At 36.6% G+C, this 25571-nt stretch overlaps 3 protein-coding genes across 4 annotated transcripts; 1 reads left to right on the forward strand and 2 right to left on the reverse strand.

Moving 5' to 3' along the window:
* Positions 1–1115: 1115 nt before the first annotated feature.
* On the forward strand, positions 1116–5154 carry LOC107787390 (single-stranded DNA-binding protein, mitochondrial-like). The gene is made up of 4 exons (XM_016608950.2): positions 1116–1501; positions 3108–3334; positions 3922–4022; positions 4881–5154. The coding sequence occupies exons 1-4, from the start codon at positions 1229–1231 to the stop codon at positions 4958–4960; spliced, it is 681 nt and encodes a 226-aa protein (XP_016464436.1). The 5' UTR covers positions 1116–1228; the 3' UTR covers positions 4961–5154.
* An 8659-nt stretch (positions 5155–13813) lies between these two features.
* LOC107787388 (protein MIZU-KUSSEI 1-like) lies at positions 13814–15141 on the reverse strand. Its single transcript, XM_016608946.2, has one exon. It carries the CDS (start codon positions 14938–14940, stop codon positions 14083–14085), a length of 858 nt encoding a protein of 285 aa, XP_016464432.1. The 5' UTR covers positions 14941–15141; the 3' UTR covers positions 13814–14082.
* A 674-nt stretch (positions 15142–15815) lies between these two features.
* LOC107787391 (protein Dr1 homolog) lies at positions 15816–20736 on the reverse strand. 2 transcript variants are annotated; one of them, XM_016608952.2, is made up of 7 exons: positions 20129–20736; positions 19952–20013; positions 18455–18544; positions 17763–17857; positions 17078–17146; positions 16474–16759; positions 15816–15954 (listed from the first exon to the last, which is right to left on the reverse strand). In XM_016608952.2, the coding sequence occupies exons 2-6, from the start codon at positions 20004–20006 to the stop codon at positions 16502–16504; spliced, it is 567 nt and encodes a 188-aa protein (XP_016464438.2). In that variant the 5' UTR covers positions 20007–20013; positions 20129–20736; the 3' UTR covers positions 15816–15954; positions 16474–16501. The 2 variants fall into 2 exon arrangements, with proteins under 2 accessions (XP_016464438.2, XP_016464437.2); XM_016608951.2 differs by lacking the exon at positions 15816–15954 and having other exon boundaries at positions 16218–16759.
* Between the last annotated feature and the right edge of the window lie 4835 nt (positions 20737–25571).

Raw genomic sequence — 25571 nt, forward strand, 5'->3', positions numbered from 1 at the left:
TAGACCCACTTCTCTCCACCACCCGATCTCCTTCTTCTCAAATAAACCCACCATGATTTCTCATATCTCTTCTCGTTGATTAGTTTTTAGTTTTTTTGCAGATCTTTTGGTGAGAAATTGTAATTAGATTCAATAATTAAAGTTTTTTATAGCTCCCCCAACCATTAAAGCTTGCCTCAAGCTTTTGCATAGAAGATTTTTTTTTTTGCGGAGAATCTTAGCTTGAGCTTTTGCCATGGCGAAGTCCAATTTTTCGAATAAATTTTCCAACCATTAAAGCTTAGCTCAAGCTTTTGCATATAAGTATATTCTTTAATTTTATTAAGGCATGAATTTTTAAATAACTGAATTGTAAAGTTTTTAGTCTTCTTTTCTAAGAAATATACTTTCCTCCTTATTATTACAAATCCGTTGCTTCAGTTATGTGAGTCGGAATGGCACAAAACAGAAAATTGAAACACGGTAATGGCAGTTAATGGTGGTTGAACTTTTACAGAAGAGAAACGAAAAATGAGTTGGATTTGGGCTCAAAATTTATGATTCAATTTCAATGGAAATGATGGATTTTTGGGTGTGTTTTCTGGTGATTTTGGTTAGTTAATGCTGGCTTTGTCATTAAGTAAAGGGTGGGGGAAGAGGCTATGGTTGTTGATGGTGAAGAAAGGAGATGGACGACAGCCATGGTGGTTTAGAACTTGGGAAGATTAGGGGTATAGTTGTAATTTTAATTATTATATTTTTTAAATAAAAAATAATAACACGTGTCATTGTTTGATTAGTGCGTGATATTACACATATTCTAAAAAATTGGTTAAGGAAAAAGTAGTATGTATTAGATACACTTTGGAAAGGTCTGAGTGTGTAATATGATTTTTGTCCGCAAAAAATGTGTAACAGAGATTTGGTTCATAGTTTAGGGGTAACTTATGTATTTTGCCTTTAGTTATTGAATTATTTACAAGACTTGTTATACAGTTTAATGGTAATAGTATGGTTGATATCAGTATTAGCTAATTAATACTATATCAAGTATAAAATAATACTGTACTTAAATTGAGACATAAGTTATACTACTAGTATTAGTGACAGTGAAAATAGAAAAGCCAACTAAATACCCAAGTTATATACTGGAACAAACGGCCCCAAGGGTTTAAGCCAGCAGAACAAGGGTTTAACGACAGAGAAAATTCACATTTCTGCAAAAAATTTAGAGGGCATATTCATATCAATGGCGTCTTCACTATCGAGAAAGTTTTTACGCAAGATGCTGACGAACCCTAGATCCATTAAAGCTTCGCAACTGTCTTCTTTTTGCACAAAAATCTCTTCAGCCACAGACGATTTCTCCTCTCCGGATTCTGACCGCATTGAGTTGGAGTCCGCATCGGACGCCGAACCCGAATCAACTGGGTTTTCATCACCTTCAGCTTCTGATATTAATCAAGAACGAAAATTCGTTGAACGTCCCCTAGAGAATGGTCTAGAAGTTGGTATTTACAAGGTGAATTTTGATAAATAGAATTGGAATTCATAGATTAAGGGAATTGGTTTGCGTGTTATCAATCATTTTGGACTCTAACCTAACTGTTTATGTATGTATAAATTTGTATGTCTTTGTATGTTATGATGTGCAAATGTACCGGTAAGAAGGTTTGTGCATACAAGTATTGGGGTTTATATGCACGTATATTGTTGAACATTCACTTTGTAATTACACGGCGGATTGTGATAAATGGAGATAAATTTACACTCTTTATGCATCTGCTAGTTGCAATTAATGTATTAAGGGATTGCTTTTACAGGCAGGATTCTATTTGTACATGTATGAACTTGTGTGTCTCCATAGAAGGAGGTATAGCTTAGTCAAAAGGACCCTCCAATCATGAGATTGGGGGTTCGAGACGCCGAGGGAAGTGGGAAAAGACTGTTGGACACTGGGGGAGGGGAGTTTGGGGGTGGTATTTACCAATCTTAGTGGCTATAAATGTCAATGTTGGTTAAGATGGTTTGGTTATGTCCTGAGTGGACTTCCAGATGCATCGGTTTGTAGGTGCAAAACCATGGTGAGTGAATGTGTTAAAAGGGGACGAGGTGGACGTAAAATCACATGGAAGAAAGTTGTCTTAGAAAACCTACAATCTCTTGGGATCTATGCAGACTTAGTGAAAGGTAGGCAAGAAAGAAAAAGATCTATATAGGTGATGCACGTAGGGGTTCGGTCTAGTGGTAAGAGCGCATCACCTGATGTGTGGTTTAAGTGCACATCGTAGGTTCGAACCCTTCCACAAACAAAAGCCTTATATTTAAGTGGACACTCAAGAAGTTGATACCAATTATTTAGGAATATAGTCATGTTAGTATGTTTACTTTAGGTCCTATGCTTTCTAGGAGTCTATTACCCTTTCACAGATCTTTATGTTTGTAGAAAATATAGTGAATTTCTTTATCGAATATGCTAGTAGAAAATATAGCGAAATTCTAGTACACTTTATTTTTATTTTTTAGTTTTTATGTTTTATTTTTTATAGTGTTGGTCTGATATGAATATAAATGGAGAATCATACTCATTTAAGGATTCGTATAGCGGACCCCAAATTTGTGATTGAGGCATATTTGTAGGCATTTAATAAATTAAAACATTATTTTGCATACTATGCTTCATACAGACATGATCCTGACTGTTCAAATGTAGTTTATGTGTCTATATATGTTATGATATGTAAATGCACCAATAGAGTTTATGCATACATATTATGGTGTTTATATGCTTGTAATAATTCTTTGATGATTAAGTGGGGATTTGTCTGTTTGTTTTTTGCTTTGGGGTTATGATCGGAATTATTTAGTATTGGAATGAAACAGATCCGAGTAGAGCGAAATGGATATAGATGATTCATCTAACCAACCCCTAAATGTAATTGGGATTAGGACATGGTTGATTGATTGAATTGTGTTTGAATTAGCCGTTAGAAAGATTATGGTTTGCCAGTTTTGACAGAGAAATGCAATACCTACTTCCTATCCAACCAAATGCAAAAAGATAAAGAGGCAAAAGTCATAGTCATATTAGTTAAGTTGGTTTGATGTTTTTTGTTGAATCTGAACAGGCAATCTTGGTTGGTCAAGTTGGCCAGACACCAATACAAAAGAAGTTGAAGAGTGGGAGGACCGTCACTCTGCTATCCCTTGGAACAGGTGGGATTCGGAACAACAGGAGGCCGTTTGATAATGAAGAGCCAAGAGAATATGCCAATAGGTGTGCAGTTCAGTGGCACAGGGTCTCAGTCTATCCTGAGAGGTTGGGGGAAATGGCCATGAAGAGTATTGTTCCAGGGTATGCTTCCATTTTTCTTTCATCTCTTTACTTTTTAAGTTAAATATGGGGTCATGCGATTGCATATATTCTTGTAATTTCCTGTGTTCTCTAAGGTTTTTCTGTTTTTTTTTTCGCTTAAAATTGAACCTGATAGGGGTTGTGTTAATCTAGAGCTCACTTCTAATTCTATTTGTTGTGAAGTCGATATAAGCGTCTGCTTCATGGTTAAGCCTTGAATGAGAGATCAACAGAAAAACCAAATTGACTTATTCACTGCTTTTCATTTTTTCCCTAAATCATAAGAGTCCCCCAAAAAATGTCATACATGAAATTCTACATCCCTGATGACTGGGTCAGTGTCATAAAATTACACAATAATAAAAAAAAATATAAAACGAATTGCTAGATTTTCAGCTGATTTTGAGGTCCAACTTCCTCCCAGGAAAAGAAATAGACTGAATTTTGCCATCTGGTGAAAGTTTGTTGTGCATCTTTGACTGAATGCTTGCTTTCTGTTGAATCTGTAGTTTCATACTTCTGCTTCCAGCTCTTGTCAAATGATGTGCTAATCTTCTGATAGTAGTTTGATGCACTGCAAATTGTAGTTCAATCTTGTATGTGGAGGGTAACCTTGAATCAAAAATCTTCACTGATCCTATCACTGGTCTTGTCCGGCGCATACGAGAGGTTGCTGTACGAAGAAATGGTAATTTCAGCCCTATGCATATTTTCTACTACTTCACTAAAGTTAGTTTCTCTTGCATTTTCCTGCATATAGTTTTAAAGTCTGTTACTATTTCAGCCCTATGGATAGCTTTTATTTAGTTTTTTCAGTATACAATCATTTTGCCATCAGAAATGAATAAGATTTCTAATGGCTATATACATGTTTCACCTTGACTAGAAATTGTAGATTCTCTTTGGACATACTAGGTGGAATATACATATATACTGGATTCTGGTGTCTAGGTTACCGTGCTAGACTGGCCCTCTCGGCAACTGCTTCTTTTGAAGGCTGGGTCAGTTGCTGCAGTTACATTTCAGAGTCTGTAAATTGCACTATTAGTTGATCCCTTTTCTCCATTTTCTATCATAGCCACCCTTTTAAGTTTGAATTTTGAAGGTAGAACTTAAGTTTATGAGCTTCGGGTGAAAAGTAGCCTCTGGCCTACTCTTGAATTACTAGCCAATTTTTAAGGGCTTTAAAGCAAAACCATGTATGCATCTTGTACCGGCTTCTGAATCAACCTAGAATTTATTAATATGTTAGTGAAAAGTAAGTTATGTCCCTTGACAAACAAGGAATTGTTTCTGAAATCTCATGGTACCTCAAATGGTGGCGCCATCTCTATTCTCAAAGCATGTTGTGCTGTAGTTTTTACTGGAAAAATGTTTTTTGCTCTAAAGCATGGTATGGTATTCTGGCTCATTTCCACTTGTAATATTGTGGCAGACTATCGATGCCTGTAGTGATCATGCATAAAACCATATCGTCCAATAGGTCCAGGAAACTAGCAAAGTTCTATAGAACTTTTTCGAACCCTAATTCCCTGACCCTTTGCAGGTCGTCTGGTTTTCCTTGGGAATGGGAGTGAAGCACAGCAGCCATCACAAGCAGAAATCAAAGGGGTTGGTTATTACTGAGAGTGCGCTTGTAATGAAAGTAATTGAATCTTTGTGTAGAAGAAGTGTATTTGAGTTGTTTTTTGTTTCTTTTTTCCTCAAATTAATCCTAGGAGAGGTCAATTTCAAACCAGTCATCTGATGGTCTACGTAAACTCAGATCAGAGATCTAATAGTACTGCACCTATTAAGTTATGTTCTGATAATTTTTTTCATCTGTCTGCTGGCTAAGTTATTCATATTAGCTTTGAGTTGTTACACAGCTCATTGTTTCTTCCACTGATTGATCTGCAAGTGTTTTGTGGAAAAGAAATACTTTCCCAAAACGCAGTTGGTTACTTTGTTCTTTTAGAACATCTGGGGTGTGATTTTGTCTTAGCTATTTTGGGAGGTGTCTTACAAGAGAGCAACTGATGCATAGCAAAAATCACTTGGTAGACTCTCTTTAGTAATTTTCTCCACAAGTAGGCCCCTTATGCATTTCCCTTATAGCTCATTGGTTTGGTGTAAACACAGGTGTAGATATGTGCTTACCCTCTTCAATGTTCCAGAAAAATGGTCATCATATAGACGTTTTCTTTTATACCCATCTAATATTGTATTTTAGAAGGCAGTGCTTGCAAGTATATTTATGTCTTCTACTCGAACTCAATAAAATCGGAAAACACAAAGCATCTTGTGTTCAAGCAGGGTTCGGAGAAGCGTCACATCCTTTTCGGTGTGATGTAGATAACCTATTCTAATGCATGATGGGACAAAACTATGTGGGTAAATGAAAAATCAAAGAAAAAGAAATAAAGATAAGAAAGAAAGAGACATAAAGAAAGAAGGGTCAGAAAATTTGGGCTGCCACAATGTGAAATAGAGAATTCTGCGCGCAGTTTCCGATGTCGTCTTGTTCGTATTCACATTCATCAAAACTTTTTTCAGCAGACGTTCTGCCTATAAATAGGCATCCCCTTCTTCAATTGTAAATCATCCATCAACTTTTTCTTTCTCTTCAATTAATAAAGAGCTATTCTTTGTGTGGCCGTGGAGTAGGCAAAAATTGCCGAATTATGTAAATCTTATCTTGTCTTGTCTTGTGCACTTTATTGCTTTTCTCTTTAAATATATTTTTTCTTTCTATTAGTCTGACACGCTTCCCAACAACTGGTATCATAGCAAAGACAGTGTAATTCAGGTAGAAAAGTTCGGTATTGATGCATGTACTATTCACAAGAATAATGTAACACTATTGATCATCAATACTAACACTATTCACAATAGTAAAGTAATATTTCATTAATAGTGATAGTACTATTCATCAATAGTAATTGTTGTTTACCTTATACGGTTGGGACTGTTAATATTGACAAGTTCAATGGCAAAGATTTTGGATTCTAGAAAATGCAAATAGAGGATTATTAGTACCAGAAAAAATTACACTTACCTCTGATCGGGGTAAAATCAGAGAATATGGCCAACACGGATTGGAATCTATTAGATCACCAAGCTCTTGGTGTGATTCGTTTGACGCTAACACGAAATGTAGCGTTCAACATCATTAACGAAAAGACCATTGCAAGCCTGATGAAGGTCGTTATCAAATATGTACGAGAAGACATCTGCTTCAAATAAAGTCTATTTGATGCATCGATTGTTCAATTTGAATATGACAGAAGGTGGATTTGTTACGGAACATATCAGTGAGCTTAATGCAATATTAACTCAATTGAGTTCTGTTAATATAACATTAGATGAAGAAGTCGGGGTGTTGATTCTGCTATCATCTCTGTCGGAGAGTTGGTCTGCAGCAATAATTGCATTTAGCAGTTCATTAGGAAGTACTAATCTCAAATTGGATGATATTAGAGACTTGGTTCTAAGAGAAGATATTCGCCGGAGAGAATCAAGTGATTCCCCAGGATCTGCTTTTAATATCGAAAGCAGGGGAGAAGCAGCCAAAGAGGACAAAGTCATGGCCGTGGAAGATCAAAGTCAAGGAGAAGAGGGTAATCCAAGAATCACAAAGACATTACTTGTTGGAATTGTGATAAGAAGGGTCACTACAGTAGTCAGTGTAGAGAGCCAAAGAAGAAGAAGAAGAACGATCAATAAAAGGATAATAATTCAGCAAATACAATTATTGAACAAGTCGGTGATGCACTAATTTGTTGCGCAGATAGTCCAGTCGAATCTTGGATTCTGGACTTAGGTGCATCCTTTCACTCTACCTCATGCAAAGAGTTATTGCATAATTATGTTACTGGAAAATTCGAAAAGATTTATCTAGCAGACGGCGAAACTTTGGATATTGTCGGAAAATGTAAAGTTCATATAAAAACTTCACAAGGGACACTACGAAAATTGCAAAATGTCCGACATGTTCCTGGCCTCAAGAAAAATCTGATATCCATGGGCAAATTGATATGAAGGATACACAACAGTATTTGGTAACGGATCGTGGAAGATAACCAAAGAAAATTTGGTTGTGGCACGAGGCTTCAAGAAGGGAACACTGTATGCAACAGCAATATAGAGAGATAATATAGCAACAACTGACTATGGTCGTGATACAATATTGTGGCACCGGAGGCTCGGGCATATGAGTGAGAATGGAATGAAGTTGTTGGCATCCAAAGAAAAGTTTCCAAATATCAAGCATATTGAATTAGGTTTATGCGAAGATTGCATTTACGAAAAACAAAAGAGAGTTAGTTTCTCAAAAGCGGGAAGAACGCTAAAGAAAGAGAAGCTGGAACTAGTGATACGGATGTGTGAGGACCAGCTCCTGTAACTTCTTTGGGAGGCTCACGCTATTATGTCACCTTCATTGACGATTCCACGAGAAAGATATGAGTTTATTTTCTGAAAAATAAATATGACGTGTTTGTTACCTTTAAAGGATGGAAAGCTGAAGTTGAAAATCAGACAAGCCTAAAGTTAAAATGTCTGAAGTCTGACAATGGAGGAGAGCATAATAGTCAAGAGTTCAAAGTATTCTGCTCAGAGAATGGGATCAGAATGATCATGACGGCTTCTGGAACACCTGAATAAAATGGCGTTGCTGAGAGAATGAATAGAACCCTGAATGAACGAGCCAGAAGCATGAGAATATATTCTGGGTTGCCGAAGTATTTTTGGGCTGGGGCTGTTCACACGGCAGCTTACCTCATAAACAGGGGACCCTCTGTACCACTGAATTTTGAAATTCCTAAGGAGGTATGGACAGGAAATGAGGTAACTCTCTCAAATCCGAATTCTTTTTATTGTGTTGCTTATGTGCATGTAAACTCTAATGATAGAGATAAGCTTGATCCTAAAGTCAAAAAATATTTCTTTATTGCCTATGATGATAATAATTTTGGTTATCGATTTTGAGATGATCAGAATAGAAAGATGTTAAGACACAGGAATGTCACATTCAATGAAAATGTTATGTACATGGACAAGCTTGGAGTAGAACCAACTAGCACCAGCAGACAGACATTCGAAATAGTTGAGTTAGAAGAAATCTCAGAAAATGAAGTGGCTAGAGGGATTACAACTGAATCTAAAACTAAAGATGTAGAACCAGTAGCTGAATCTGGGTCAGAATCAGAACCAGAAATAGAATCATATAGAGAACCAGATCCGGAGCAAGAACTTGAATCAAATTCAGAATCAGTTACTCCTGAACCTACATTAAGAAGATCTAAAAGAGTCATGAATGATCCAGATCGGTTAACTCTCTCTCTCTCCACTATTTACTTATAACTGATGCTGGAGAACTAGAGCATTTTGTTGAAGCAATGCAGGTGATGAACTATGATAAGTGGAAGCTAGCCATGAAAGAAGAGATCTCTTCGAAAGAATAAAATATGGATACTTATAAAGTTACCAAAAGGAAAGAAGGCATTGGAAAACAAGTTGGTGTACAGGGTCAAGGAAGAGCATGAGGGTAAGAAGAGATACAAAGCACGATTAGTAGTGAAAGAATTTCAGCAGAAAGAATGAATTGACTACACCGAGATCTTCTCTCCTGTAGTCAAATTAACTACTATTAGGTTGGTGCTAAGAATTGTAGCTGCAGAAAATTTGCATTTGGAACAACTAGATGTTAAAACTGCTTTCTTGCATGGTGACCTTGAAGAAGACATCTACATGAAGCAACCTGAAGGTTTTCAAGTTTTTGGTAAAGAAAACCTTAAGTGTAAGTTAAAGAAGAGTTTGTACGGTTTGAAACAAGCTCCCCGATAATGGTACAAGAAATTTGATGGATTCATGCATAATAATGGTTTCACTCGATGTGAGTTGGACCATTGCTGTAATATCAAAAATCTTGATGAATCCTCTATCATTTTACTGTTGTACTTGTACGTTGATGATATGCTAATTATAGAATCTAGTATAAATGAGATCAACAGGGTTAATCAACAACTGGCGGAGGATTTGAAATGAAAGATTTAGGATCAACTAAGCAAATGCTTGGGATGAGGATTAGTAGAAACAAGTCTGAAGGAACTTTAAAGTTGTCTCAAGAAAAATACATACATAAGGTAATAAGCAGGTTCAGTCTACATAATACAAAGACAAGAAGCACTCCACCCGGAAGCCATCTTAATCTGTCAATGGACCAATCACCTAATACAAATAAAGAAAGGAAGTACATGTCTAAAGATATGTATGCTTCAGCAGTTGGATATTTGATGTACGCTATAGTTTGTACTAAACCTGACATAGCCCATGCAGTTGGAGTTGTCAGTAGATACAGGTCAGATCCAAGAAAGGAACATTGGAAAGGTGTAAAATGGATATTGCAATATCTCAAAGGCACCTCAGGTATGACACTTTATTTTAAAAAGAGCAATATTATCTTACAAGATTTTGCTGATGCAAATCTAGGCGGCGATCTCAGGCTTTGAGACTTCAGAAAAGTGTCACAGGCTTTGAGAGAAAAGTGTTGCTCTATCTACCACTGAAGCAGAGTACATGGCAATATCAGAAGATGGAAAGAAGATGATTTGGCTCAAGAACTTTCTTAACGAGCTAGGTAAAGAGTAGGACATGTGAGCTTTTCAGCGAAATAGCTAGAGTGCAATTCATCTTGCCAAGAATCTAGTATTTCATGCAAGATCGAAGCATATCCAGTTGAGGTATCATCGTATCTGAGAGTTGATAAGTGAAGGAACTCTTTCCCTGCAGAAGATATCAGGATCAAAGAACCCGTCAGACATATTGACCAAAGTTGTCGGTGTTGACAAACTGAGGTTGTGCACTGCCTCAATTAGCCTTCAAGATTGATAATGTGAAGGCGTCATCAGAGAATAGCAATTTTGTTTTCAATTTTTTTTTCTTGATGTATATGGGTTTGGGGGGGGGGGGAGGGAGATTGATGGGACAAACCCATGTGGATAAATGAAAAGTCAAAGAAAAATAAATAAAGATAAGAAAGTAAGAGACATAAAGAAAGAAGGGTAAGAAAACTTTGGCTGCCAAGATATGAAAGAGAGAATTCGGCGTGCAGTTTGCGATATCGTCCTGTTCGTATTCACATTCACTGAAATTTTTTTCAGCAGATGTTATACCTATAAATAGGCATCCCCTTCTTCAGTTTTAAACCATCACTCAACTTCTTCTTTCTCTTCAATTAATAAAGAGTTATTCTTTGTGCGACCGTGGAGTAGGCAAAAATTATCGAACCGCGTAAATCTTGTCTTGTCTTGTGCAATTTATTGCTTTTCTCTTTAAATATATTTTTCCTTTCTATTAGCCTGACATGTTTCCCAACAAAGCAGGCATTAGTGGTTGTTTTCACATGTTGAACCCGTGATCTATAGGTCACACATAGATAACTTTGCCGTTACTCGAAAGCTCTCCTTACTTGACTCAATATAATCAATTATTATAAGTGCATTGTCCTTCTTTAGCTAATAAATGAAGCATCAATATCAGACATAAACAATTATAACAATTTTAAAAATTCTTTAAACCCCACTTATTGTTGGTGATGGTGGTTCTTCTCAGATTTTAGATAAATTTGTTACATTTTCTATATATTTTTTCATATTCACCTGCCAGCTTTTAGGACCTCCTTGGATTTTTATTTTTTTTAATATTTTCTTTGTCCTCTTTTTCTCTTTGTTTTCGGTTTCGGGAGCCGCGGAATCAATGTATGTAGGCGTAATCGGGGTGGGATCACAAACCTTTAATGAATTAATATACCAATTTGATATCAATATATTGCACATACTATCATCAAAGGGCGTGATAAGATAGTTGAAATCGTTTAATCTTTAACCAGATATTTCGAGATGTCATGAAAATAAAAAATCTATTGGTAGCGAACGTTTTATCCCACCCCACTTAATTAATCTACTTAGAGTGTATCTGAATTAATCAAACCCGTAAATGTTAGGTATCTAATGCCTGCAAGGAAGATGGCACACACTGCAACAAAGGATTTTTCAGTAGTTTATGAGGTTGTCTTTAATAAGCATTTATTTGTTAAGTAAAGCAGCAACCTGTGCTTTATGTACAGCAAAAGGATTTGAATATTTGAATAATGATAACATGATCAAAGAAAGACTTCGATTATTGTGAATTGTAATCTTAAACTGATCTCTTCGTTTGAATGTTGTACTCCACATGTGCCCCTACCTTATCTTTGTGCACTTTGTACAAAGGAGCAAAGAATAAAGAAATGAATAACAAAGCCAAGAAACTAGGGGACTAATGATAGCTTATTGTTTTTTAAAAAAGAAAACCTCTAGATGATTTCTCATAATTAAGTTGTAACTGTATCATGTATCACCAACCCCCTTCCTTGTTTTTCCCTTTTGGCGTTTAACCTTCTCTAATAAACTCTTTAACAAGCTCTTAAAAGCATTATCTTATTTACCAAATATTTTATTTATGCAATGTATTCTTTTTCTAGAGAAGGGGAGATATGATCAAGAGGTTACAGGTCGAGCCGTGAAAACACACTCTTACAGAAATGTAGGATAAGGTTACGTATAATATATATTATGATATGACTCTTTTTCGGATTCCATATATAACGAAAACTTAATGCAACGGACAATACTTTAGTGTATTCTTTCAAGATCCTATTTCTCGAACTTAAAGATTTACATTAATGAAAAGATAAAACTAAATTTTGCAGCCGCATCACTTGTCAGTCTGCAGGCAAGAAAATTTGATTTTACTTTTGAGGACTTCTATGATTAAAAAATAACACAGTTCAATTTATTGGGATTCTCATGTTACTTTGATTTAATCCACACGAAAGATACACACCATTACCAATGATTGACACATATACTAACATTTATGCCGAAATTTCACATAGTAAAGCACTGGCTCGTTCACTTTTACTTTAACGCGTTTTAATTTTTCACGCCCCTTAAAAAATAATAGATGAAGTGTATAATTTATTATGATACCCATATTAATTGATGCATATTTTATTAAATTTAAAAAATGATTAGAAATAAGTAATAAATATTCTGAGTATAATAAAAAAAATTATTTTCTCTTAATATACGTAAAGTAACAAATAAAAATAAAAATCTATTTTTAGTCTAAAGTCTTAAACTTTGCCAGGAAAATATATTAACCAAGTTGCCAGGAAAAGAAACTAAAGCTTTAAACTTTGTCTAAAAGCAGTCAAGAAAAGAAGGAAATTGAAAAGAAAAGCATCAAACATTTTCAATGATGACCATGGTTCAATTTCCCACAAGAGGACAAACATAGACACCTATTGCACACTTTTTACACAAACATAAAATCTAAAGTAAGATTTAAATGTTATTCTCACATGTTTGGAAGCAACAGAAGCCTATCAAATAATTTTTCTATGGACAATAGTAACATGACCAAATTTTTACTTGTTCGCTGTATTACAAATATATATATTTTTTTACTTGTTTAAATTTGAAAAATCAATGAATATTTACCATCTTATACCTATTTTACCCTTATCATTTCCAATATTTTGGACTTATACTCCCTCCGTATATTTTTACTTATCTACTTTGGACTTTTCACGCCCCTTAAGAAATAATAATTGTAGTATATATTTTACCATATAATCCCTGATAATGATAGCATTTGAAAAAATCTTGAGAAACAATTTAAAAAATGAGTAATTAATTATAAGGGTAAAACAAGAAAAAAAAATTGTCTTTCTCTTGATTTCCTAAAATAGACAAGTAAAAGTGAATGTATTTTTAGTATAATAAAAAAGTAAAAGTGAACAGAAGGAGTAATAGTCAAAGTTAGTTTTTCAATATAATAATTAAGGGTGATATATTAAAACTTTCATGTTATTTAATAGTCAAAGTTAGCTTTTCAATATAATAATTAAGGGTGATATATTAAAGCTTTCATGTTATTTATTATTTCTTAAAGGGTATGACAAATCAATAGTGAACAAGTAAATTTGGACCGATGGAATATACAGTATCATTTGTTAGTAATGTTGACAAGATTCAAGAATTCAACTTGGCCCTACCAAACAGCAATGTGAGAAAAGAAAGTAGTAGCATAATGTCAACTTTTGATGAAAAACAAATTAATGAAACCAAAGGATATGGCATCAACAGAGGATTAGAGAACAAAAACAATGAGCAGAGGACACTACTAAAGCATTCATACAAGCTGATAAGTGGGGGGAAGGAGGGTTATTTATCCTGCATTTTTCTTATTTGATCATGTTGCAAACCATTCAATTAAGGATATAACTTATTTATGAATATTTCTACAATTAGTATATTTTAACTTTTTCGTGTAACTTGCCTCATTTTTCATGTTACTAGTCCGACTTTTATGGACGATTATCACTAAATTGATTTAGTGTAATTTTTTTTTAAATTGTGTATAAAAGCTAAACTCTTAAATTGAAATGGGAAGTATATTTTGGTAATAGCAATAATACAATGTTCCATACCACCCAAAAGAGAAAAAATACAGTATACCATTAACCATATACCATTCTCTAACCACATTTTCTTCAAAACAAGAAGGAAAAAAAGGGGGAAAATACTAAAACTTTGGACATGGCTAGACCTCCATGTCTTTGGAAGTTAGATCAAGAAAGGATTATAGTTCAGTTTAACTCTCTTAAAGAAAAGAGAAAAGCAAAACTAAGTCATTGGAAATTGGGATCTTCCATTGGCTACTTAGACTCTAAGCAAGTAGAAACTAAGTTCAGGAGCTCCATTTCTATCAGGATTCATCATATAAAATGCCTCTGAATCTCTAGAGCCAACAACTCTCTCAAACTTGGCCCTCATATACATAATATCACCAGAGTCAGCAACCCCATTTTCATTCCCTGGCAAAACACCAGCACCAGTTGAAATTGGCTCCACAACTTTAAGTATCTGCAATTCTTTCGGCCCACATTCCCGTCTTGTCGCATAACCACACTTCTTTCCATTACAGTAAGTTTTCCATTTAGGCTCATCTATCAATTTTCCCACCTTCTTTTCTTCCTCCTTGTCACATTCCAATGCTATTCTAACTAGGCCTGATGCCATTTCTTGGACTAATACAGTTATAGGAGTGGCAAGCTCAATCAAGAAAGCTGGTTGTGAATTGGGATCTTTCTGAAATGCAAAATGTACGTATCCACGCTTGTGGCCGAAAAGGGTGCCTACAACTCTTGTTCCAAGTCCTTGTTGGAAGTGTATCCTGTTTCTGCCAATTGCTATAAGGACAGACTTTAGCCTGGCCACTGTTATAGTTTGCAGTTTCCTTCTTGTTGTTGTAACTGATGCTGATGAAGTTGCTGTAGCTGATTCTTGATTTAAATTCTTGTCATCTGTCTTGTTGTCATGGATAGTGTTTAAAGAAGAAGACTTGGAGTTGGTCCTTGACACTTCAGGGGTTACTTTTGAAGTTATGTTTTTGTTTGAAGAGGGATTTAGGGATGGATATTCTTCTACTTCTGCTTCTTCATTACTGATTTTGGCTGTCCAGTGAAACTGCCTCTTGGAAGACAGGTCTTGAAAACGCTTAGCCATATTTGACTTCATCTAAAAAGGGGGGGAAAAACCAGGCTGCACCTTTGAAGTGTTCTTGTGTAGGAGAGTGAGAGCTGATAAAGTGTAGAGCTTCTGTTTTGTTGTTTTGAAGGGATTTTTACTTTCTTTTCTTAATGTTTTGCTTCTACTATGTTAGATATACGAATCTGATAAAGGGAAAGCATAGCTACCCCACCAACTTTGATGGGAATTAGAATGGGAATTAGGAATGAAATACAGGTCCTATAGGGTTGTGGGGGAGAATGCAACAGAGAGAAAAATTGTACATAAAGAAAGGAATCTCAGGGAGACACAGGATATGTTATTTCACTTTCTTTTTGGGGTATGGTGCAAAAGGAGTAACTTGACTGACTCTTCTTTGACTTGAACAGTTTATTTTTCTCTTCAGAGAATGATCTAAATTTTATGCGACAATGTAAAGATTTTTTGATATCAATGTAATTTAAACCCCAAGGGGTCGTTTGGTATAACGAATAAGCAAAATAATCCTGAAATAAAAAATTTAGTACTTCCCTATTCCCTGTTTGGTTACTAATCCTGGGATAAGTTATCACAGGATTAAAAATAGCATCGGAATAACTTATACATGCCAGAGGGTGGAATAGTAATCCCACGATAAATTATCCCTGAATAAAGCAATAAAATTGACAATCCCAAAATTAATACAACATACCAAACAGTCAATAAAAAATATTGTAATACCAAGATAAATAATTCTAACATAACTAATCTCAACATAACTTTTCTTTTTCTTCAAACTAAAAGACCCTAGTAGTAGGTTACTTACCAATTTTATTAGTTTAGGATTTAGTGTTTTGTCTTAGAGATATACAAGTATTTACGTCATAATCGACATGACCATCAATGTATAGGAACTTCAAGGCTTTTTGAAAAATGAGCAAGTGGTCAACGAAATCAGAGGAAGAGAACCAAGGATCAGTCACTGTTTACAGTAGAAATCCTCCCAACACAATGTTCTGTCTCATGTTTGCGCTTGTGATAAACCTGCATCCACACCCAAAGGACAACCAGAGATGATGTTAGGTTCAGCTCGAGCAAACATAATGCTACTAATCAAGAACCTGCAACACTGATATAAAGCTGAAGTTGGCTTATAGGATTTAATGTTTCCTTATCCTCTTTTACTGAGCTGTAAAATTCACTGCACAATAACAGCCGTCAAAAACTGATTTTAGGGCTAAATCAAACAGATTGGGAGGTGTATTCTCTTTTCTCAATACTGAATGGGATCAGTAATTCAACAATGACCAATTAAATAACCATCACATTCACCATTCTCTCCCACAACTTGACAACTTAGTTTTATTTGGGCGGAATTGGAAAATACACACCCCAAAGAAATTGACCACATTTGCTCCTTGGGGCAGTGGCTGAGGAATGTCGATCATTCTGCTCATTAATTACACACAATATATGGAGACAAGTACAAATTGAAGGAGAGTTCACATAAGTAGCACATGGGACAGGAGCTTTTTGTACATAAAGAAAAGAGAAACCACTTGCCTACAGAACTAAAAAAGAAGTCCTAAAATTAGCTAGTCAAGTTTTGGTCCGCTTCTGAATCAGGCTGTTTCGAGGGAATGGTAACACCGCCATTCATCTCTGCATGTGCCTCAGCAAACATCCTCTGCTGCTCAGCTAGTGCTTCTGAATCAGGCTGTTTTGCGGGAACTGTAGCACTGCCATTCATCCTTGCACGTGCCTCAGCAAACATCCTCTGTTGCTCAGCTAGTGCTTCTTCTTCGGTCATCGCAGCAACATTGCTGCACCTCCCTGATCTAACCGTGTCCTGTGGTTGAAAATACACCAGAAGGCAACGCAATTATCAGACTCTTCGCTTTTCGAAAAGCTACTTTACTTGGAAAAACTACATGCATGGGTTCATGGAGTGAGGGTGAGAATGAGACTGATTTGGGGAGGAAAAAGATGAAAAAGATAACACTAAGATGACGGCTCCATGGAAATGAAAAGAGTCAGTGGCTCAATAGATGGATAAGTCTACTTTTTTTTGGTCCGTAGATAAATCTAGCTATTCAACAGGAAGTCATTGAAGCATCCTACATAACAGGTCAAACTAATGCAAGAAGATATAGAAATGAGCAGTTACCATGGTCTCTAGCCTGTGTTGTTCGTATGCAGCATAAACTTCTTCAATATATTCCCCAAAGCCAAGAACCTGAGAAATCATTAATTAATATAAGTTGTGAATGCGTATGTCAATTGCAAATAATTATCAGCATGTTATGATTAGCAAATCAGGTCATTAATTATCACTCTCATTGTAAAGATACCATAAAAGCTTTCATATGCTTATGATTAAGAGGTAACCTATAAAGATACAAATTGATCAAACACTCTTGTTTGGTCACGAAAATAACTGTAAGAATACTGAACAACATAAAACTGGTTCAGTTGATCTTCATAATGATTTTTTTTTTTTTTGGGATAAGGTGGTGAATATTTGTTCCTTGAGACCTATATAAAATAAAAAAAGATTTCACCATAAATGTGGACATCAGTCTAAATCATGAAAAACCATTTGCATCCGATCATATATCAGGCCCAATATAACCTCAGACGAAAACTTGAAGGCGAGAACAAAATTTACAGTTGGTGTCCTTCCCACTCTACTCTCACCTCAAAGTTAAACTAAGTTTCAAATGGCTTATATCTCCTCAAAGTAAACTCATATATAGCACAGTTTCAAAGTGATATGCCGCAGAAAATTGCAAAGCAAAATCAACATAAAGAAGATGAACATAAAAGATGAACTGCAAGATCAAGTCTAGTACCTCCAAAGCCTTGAGTACATGTTCTGGTGCAATTGTTCGTCTCTCTTCTCTATTACAAACTTCATTTGATTCTGATGAGATAAGATTAATGAACTCTGCAGAAGATCAGAGAGTACCAAAAATTAATGCAAATCAAAAAGAGAACCCCAGTACAACGATGCTTCATATACTAATTGAATCAATTATTTTGTTATCTAATCGTGGTATGTGAATAGATAACACTCAATTATCTGTTTTTCTTTTCTTTTGACTGTTAGATAACATTCAACTATCTATAGAGAGATGAACAGGAAGGAGAAGGGACCTCAATCCTGTTCAAGCAGTAGAGACATGTTATCACGAATTCTCTTAGAATAAGCTTGAAATGTGTTAATTTATCAGCTTATTTTAATATATTAACCTACATAATGTCTTAAACATGTTTTATGCTCATTAGTCACTACCATGCACTTGTACCATACTCTTCTTAGTTCTTACTACAACTCACCATAAATTATTTGACTTGACAGCTTTTAGACTCACTTTCCCTTTAGATCCATAATCCTCCACGGGAAATAGTAATTCTAGTCATGTTACATATTCCCTTAAAATTTATACAGAAAATCAGCTGCTATTATAAGCAAACACCACTAACAATAGCAATGACATATCACCAAACTTAAAAACTGAACCCAGAAACTAAATCAACTCACCTACACAACATTCAATCAAAAGATCCTGAGTATCTCGAGCAACACGGACATCTGGGGGCAACATCTCCTTAATAATTTTTGTCATAGTTGCTGAAAAGAAATAACAGCAGTATCAGATAGCCAAACAACAAATCAATTATAGAAGTAAAGCAACAACCAAACACATTGAGACCTCCTTAAATAATGAACTTCTGCCAAAAACTAAATGAGCTTCAGAGTATAAGGCGAACCCAGAGGCAACAATAATTCCTATAATACCATTGTTCTCAATTGAGATCATCAATCTCATCAGCCTAACACAATTAGCATACTGTACCACAAAAATAGAGAGAGAGAGAGAGAGAGAGAGAGAGAGAGAGAGAGAGAGAGAGAGAGAGAACTTCAGTAATTTTTCACATCATATAATAAGAAAAACCTAGAGAAATTGAAGCATACAAGAACCAATACGTTATCAAACTGATCTAATACTTTAGAAAGTGTTCACTGCTCAACCCAATTTCTCAACTCTATATTCAACTACGACACAGAAATCCAAACCACTGGAGACACTTTATACAATGTTTAGCAACCATTCATCTGAGAAAATTTTCTCCAACAACCTTTGGAAAAACAAGGCAAACCCTCTATTCCAGCTACAACACTCTGTCCACATATGTAGAAGGACTGATCACCCAATGTTCTAATATCTCAATAGTGCTAATATTATCCTAAGAGAAATACAGAAAGTTCCAGCTATTATAGAATTCTTCTAACCTAATACTTCTAACTTTTAGTCAAAAGGGAACTCAATAAATTTCGTACAAACAAATCTGAGGCAAAGCAGTGACATCAACATGCATGTGCTGTTCCAAATTTATAGCATTTACTTGCCACCGTAGTTCACGGAGAGGCCTACACATGTCAACTACTTCAGTCATTGCAAGTCAATGCGTGCTCCATAAATTGTATTAAATGCATCTCTTAGATTTCAGAAGAAAACCTCCCCTCCCTGAATCATAAAAGTCGCAAAGGCATGCAACTAAATTGGCATAACCTAATACCTTCCAAACAAGCACTTAATCATCAACCTTTGCGCGATTACATCATATTCATCCACTCAAAAGCTCTTCAATTACAAACTATGCCAAATTCCAAACTAGTCTGTGCACAGCTATACGAGTCCCGAATATACATTCCACTCCATTCGGAGCCGTTCCATTCCAATACTCAATAATTGTCCTTTCTTCAAGTTAGGTATACAAAAGTGAAAGAGAAACTTTGGGGTGGGGCCTAGTGGTCAATAAAGTCGGTGGAAAACCATGAGGTCTCAGGTTCAAATTATAGCGATAATAAAAAAATATTAGGTGATTTCTTTGCATTTGTCCAAGCTTTGGTGGACACAGTTACGCAATACCAGGGATGGTGGGAAGTGGTAGGCATATTTAGTAGCTTAATCGAGGCGCAAACATGCAAAAACAAAATAGAACATGGAATATAGGGAGAAGGGAAGAAAATAACCTTTTGGAAGCGAAGCATCCTCCTTATTTTTACCAACGATGTCCATAGGCTCCATATTAACCCTAAAAAAACCAAACACAAAATCTCAAATACAATATACATAATACAAATACGAAAAAAATTGCTTATACGAATCGAAGAGGAAAGATCTAGAGCTATAGAGTGAACTAAACTCACCTTACGAATTAGAAAACCGCGAGTGGCGGATCGGATAAAGGATGACGATTTTATAGAGAATAGAGCCGCAGCTCCGCCGATTGGAAAATAAATGAATGAGATCGAAGGAGGTGATCGGAATCGTAAACGGCGGTTCATGATGCTGGATATAGATAAGGAAAGGGAGAGAGGAGTTTCGCAGATGACTAGGGCAATTTTTTTCTGAATTCAACGGCGGATAGTCTGAAGCACGAATGAGGGAGGTGTGGTTCAGAATGACGTGGGTCCCATAAGGTCTGAGTGATGATTGGGACGTGGCTTGCACGTAAGAAATGGGCGCGTGAGAGGGTCGGGGATGATAAATATGATTCATTTGCTTATATAGTTTCTTCTGGAGAAAGTGGAGAAAAGGTGTGGCAAAGAGATTTGCGGACTCTGTTGTGATCTTCCAATTGAGGCCTAACACATATGCCCCAATATGGTATTCTATATACTATCATGAGAATAAGCTCTTTTTTATTCCTAACTTCTTTTAATTAAGTGTGTTATAAAATAAAAGTAACTTAGTAAAACATGAACAAGAAATTGAGATAGAGAGAAGGAAGAGATTTTCTTCTTCAATTGTGTGTATTTTCCTATCAATTACAAGACTTTTATATAGGCATGAAAAATAAAGAAAAATATGTCATTGAATATGTCATTAAGCATTTGAGAAGATCATGGAGGAAAAGTAGACATCCACCATAATTTGATTTTTCTTATAACAAAGTGGTCATTGTTAAGTATTTCTTCATTTTCAAAGTTCAGATTCTAGATCTTGTTTGGGCTATTTATAATATTGTATCGTATTGTTACTTAAAGTATAATATTTGTTTCGATTGTTACTTAAATTTTATTATATCATATTGTTACATCCGTCGTTACGTGACAACGAAAAGTGTGACCGATTTGGTATGGTCGCGTCGTTACCTTATTTTGTTCTCTCATTTTGCCCTTCCTTATTATTAAATAATTTTATTTTATCTTTTAACCTACCTTTTTATATAATAATTTACCCTGTATCATAATTTTCTTTATAATATTATAAGTTTATTCTTCATATTGTTGGTGCATGACATCAAACGATGGCAAACAATACAATCTACCCAATTATTATATACAGTCAGACCTCTCTATAACAACATCCCTATATAATAACACTTCACTATAAAAGCCAAGTTTTTTCGGAACTAATTTTCATGTTATGTTATAATATATGTTCTCTATAACAGTACTTCGCTATAACATCTAAAAATATTCGGAACAAACAAGGTTGTTATAGAGAAGTTTGACTGTACATCAAAATGACACAGTACAATACAATACAATACAATACATTATGAAACAATACACAACAACCATCCAAACAAGCCATTAGTTAAGGATAAAGAAATCTCGTCAATCCCACCGTAACTCCAATGCTATACCTAACATATCAGGACTTGAAACCGTAAAATTATGAAATTAAGCTTTAAGTAATATTGTGTCTCTTTTATTCTTTTTCAAAGTAATATTGTGTCATTACTGTCTAGTTAGACATTTTTTATTATCCTATTAATGATATTGTATACGATCGAAATTGATTTCGGTTTTCGTACGATTGATCGAGATGGGATCATAATGGACCAAAGGAAGACTTCGTAATATCGAGATGGGCTCCGAAGATGGTACGAACGAGCTTCAGATTTCAGGTATAGGTCAAACACCGAGTTTGAAGTCATTATCGAGCTCGGGTACGAATCGAACTATGATGAGATATTGTGGAATCGAGCTTAAGGGGCAGAGGCCAACCGATACCAAGCCCGAATCATCACCTGATCCCGAGTCGGCATCGAGCTCAAGTCTGCATCGAGCTCTAAAAACAATATCGACCAGCACCGGTGCCGATCGAGCTCGAGCTCACAGACAAGAGCCGTTGCAAACGCACTAAGGGAGAGAATCTCGGCGAAAATTGAAAAAAAGTTGATTTATCATGGGTTACCCACTATGTATTTTTAATTATATCTAAAGTATGATCCTCCACTATAAAGAGGATGGCTACATTTCTGTAAAGCACAGCTTTTTGCTTACATTGTAACTCAAACACCATACACTCCTATATTGAATAGTTGTTCTTTTAAGCTTCATAGATTTATTCACCTTGCTTAGTCCTAAAAATCATCTTCTTTCCAACCTTGTTTATTTTGCATTCTTTGCAATCCGTATTTGATATTTCTATTTATCTTTACGATTTGTATTAAGCTATATCATATATCCTTAGAACTATGTATAAATTCAACTCTATCTGTTTTTTGGGTAAACAGTTTGGCGCCCACCGTGGGGCTAAGGATAACATTGGTTATTTGATATGAATCTGCAAACACACGCCATTTTACGCCTGTCTTTTGAAAGTGTCTTTGGCTTCGGATTAGCAATGGCAAACTCTCAATTAATGGCTTTACCTATCGAAAACGAAGCTGGCCTTCAAGACGAAACCAACAACTTGATGCCCAGGGCCGGAAGGCCGCTTGTTGATGCCATGGAAGCTCGAGTCGGAACACCTGAAGCTCGGGTCGAAGTACCACCAAACGTTAATTCACATGTGGCCCTTGAAGCGAACCAACGTTCTGAACCTGAAAATAACGTTCATGGCGGTACTCGATCTGCGGCTCGAGACACCCATAACGTTGAGAAAAACGGAGTCAGCTTGCTTATGATTTTTGAAATGCTGCAAGCCCAACAGGTAGCAATAGCTCAGTTGCATAGCCAAACCCAGACACCCAACAGGCCAGAGCCCAATCCACCTCAAGAAATTGCCCACAGAACGGAGCCTGCCGTAGTAAAGTCAAATGAGCAAGAATCGGGGACTACTCCCGAAATTGCTAAGATACTCGAAGAGCTCACAAAGCGGATTGAAGCAAACGATAAAATAGTAGAAACATATAACTACAGGGTCGATCAGATCCCGAGGGCACCACCAATGATAAAAGGGTTGGATTCCAAAAAATTCGTGCAAAAGCCTTTTCTCTCGAGTGCAGCCCCAAAGCCAATTCAGAAAAAATTCTGTATGCCCGAGATTCCCAAATGTAACGTAACTACCGACCCCAATGAACACGTCACCTATTACACGTATTCCATCAAGGGTAAGGATTTAGAAGATGACGAAATCGAATTTGTATTGTTGAAAAAATTCGGAGAGACCCTCTCGAAGGGAGCAATGATTTGGTATCACAATCTGCCACCGAATTCCATCGACTCATTTGCCATGTTGGAAGATTCTTTCGTAAAGGCACACGCCAGTGCCATAAAAGTCGCAACAAGGAAATCAGACATTTTTAAAGTAAAACAAAGGGATAATGAAATGTTGAGGGAGTTCGTGTCCCGATTTCAAATGGAACACATGGAGTTGCCACCGGTCACAGACGATTGGGCCGTTCAAGCTTTCACCCAAGGGTTGAACGAGCGAAGTTCGATAGCATCACGTTGTCTGAAACAAAATTTGATCGCATATCCAGTTGTAACTTGGGCGGATGTGCACAATCAATATCAATCAAAAATCAGGGTCGAAGACGACCAATTAGGAGCTCCTTCCGGATCAGTACATCCAAACAGGTCAGTTATTAAAAATCAGAGGGACATCGACAGAGAGACAAGGTCGAACAGAGACCGATATCAACCATACACCATAAATCGAAGGAATAATGATTCGGGACGCAATTTCGCCCGGAACAATCGAAAGAGTGATCAAGGACAGAATTCTCGGGGACTTATGAGCAAAAGTGGTTTCGACAAATATGCCGATCCCTATAGAGGCATCTCGATTATCGGAATATAACTTTAACATCGATGCATCGGGCATTGTATCGGCAATCGGAAGGATCAAGGATACTAAGTGGCCCATACCCATGCAAACTGATCCCTCCCAAAGAAACCCAAATTCAATGTGCAAATATCATGGCACACATGGCCACAAGACCGAGGATTGCAGACAATTAAGGGAGGATGTAGCTCGTCTATTCAATGAGGGCCACCTTTGAGAGTTCCTCAGCGATCGAGCCAATAACCATTTCAGAGAGAGACGCCAACAGAAAAAATGAACAAGAGGAACCTCAACATATCATTCATATGATCATCGGTGGGGTCAACACTCCACAGAAACCCATACTCAAATGCTCAAAGATACCGATCACTAGAGAAAAACGAACCCGAGATTACGTGACCGAAGACACTTTATCATTCAACAGCAAAGAAGCCGAAGGCATCTCTCAGCCCCACAACGACGCTCTAGTAATTTCTATCTTATTAGATAAAGTTCAAGTTAAGCGTCTTTTAGTGGATCCAGGTAGCTTTGCGAATATTATCCGATCGAGGGTCGTGGAGAAACTCGGTCTGTAAAATAAAGTTGTGCCCGAAGCTCGGGTCTTAAACGCCTTCAACATGGCCAGTGAAATAACTAAATGGGAGATTATTCTACCGGTAAACGTGGCTGGGACTATCCAAAATACCAAGCTCCACGTAATCGAGGGTGACATAAGGTACAATCCCCTACTCGGAAGGCCTTGGATCCACAATATAAGGGCAGTACCTTCGACTCTTCACCAAGCAATAAAATTCCCGACGTCAGATGGTGTTAAAAAAATGTACAGAGAGCAGCATGCTGCGAGGGAAATGTTTGCTGTCGATGAGGTAACGCCGATGTGAACACTATCAACCTCGGAAAGGTCAAGCATCAAAGGTAAACGAGACGTTAAATAGCAATCACAGCCGCCAGCCTCGACCGAATCGGGGAAGCAGGAAATAGAAGAAGAGGAGGAGGATTTTCTGATCCCTCGATCTTTTATCATCCCCGAAGATTCTGACGCCACCAAATCGACGGTCGAAGAACTGGAATAGGTTATATTGATCGGGCATCTGCCTGAGAGAAAGGTATACCTGGGAACGAACGGGATTTACCCCCGAACTCAGGAAAAAACTTATTCAATTTCTTATCGATAACATAGATTGTTTTGCTTGGTCCCATTCAGACATGACAAGAATCCCACCGTCGATAACAACGCACCGGCTGAGCCTGGACCCTAAGTTCAAAGCGGTGAAGCAAAAGAGAAGACCCCAGTCCTAGGTAAAGCACGCATTCATAAAGGACGAGGTAACTAAACTTCTCAAAATAGGGTCCGTTCGGGAGGTAAAATATCCTAAATGGTTAGCCAATATAGTTGTAGTCCCTAAAAAAGGGAACAAACTTATAATGTGTATAGATTATAAGGATTTAAACAAGGCATGCCCCAAAGACTCTTTTCCGCTGCCCAACATCGATCACATGATCGATGCCACGACTGGCCATGAGGTCCTTACTTTTCTCGATGCCTATTCCGGGTATAATCAAATCCAAATGAACCCGGAAGACCAGGAAATGACTTCATTCGTCACCAAGTATGGAACATATTGT

Source organism: Nicotiana tabacum, chromosome 15 (assembly GCF_000715075.1).
Source record: "Nicotiana tabacum cultivar K326 chromosome 15, ASM71507v2, whole genome shotgun sequence".
NCBI lineage: Eukaryota > Viridiplantae > Streptophyta > Magnoliopsida > Solanales > Solanaceae > Nicotiana > Nicotiana tabacum.

Excerpts from the sequence above, each read along its gene's own strand:
- LOC107787390 (XM_016608950.2), top strand. The coding sequence starts at position 1,229 with ATGGCGTCTTCACTATCGAGAAAGTTTTTACGCAAGATGCTGACGAAC. Across the intron at positions 3,335-3,921 it reads ATGAAGAGTATTGTTCCAGG|TTCAATCTTGTATGTGGAGG; the intron begins GTATGCTTCCAT and ends TGCAAATTGTAG. Across the intron at positions 4,023-4,880 it reads GGTTGCTGTACGAAGAAATG|GTCGTCTGGTTTTCCTTGGG; the intron begins GTAATTTCAGCC and ends GACCCTTTGCAG.
- LOC107787388 (XM_016608946.2), bottom strand. The coding sequence starts at position 14,940 with ATGAAGTCAAATATGGCTAAGCGTTTTCAAGACCTGTCTTCCAAGAGG.
- LOC107787391 (XM_016608952.2), bottom strand. The coding sequence starts at position 20,006 with ATGGAGCCTATGGACATCGTTGGTAAAAATAAGGAGGATGCTTCGCTT. Across the intron at positions 17,147-17,762 it reads ATGTACTCAAGGCTTTGGAG|GTTCTTGGCTTTGGGGAATA; the intron begins GTACTAGACTTG and ends ATGATTTCTCAG. Across the intron at positions 16,760-17,077 it reads AACACAGGCTAGAGACCATG|GACACGGTTAGATCAGGGAG; the intron begins GTAACTGCTCAT and ends TTTCAACCACAG.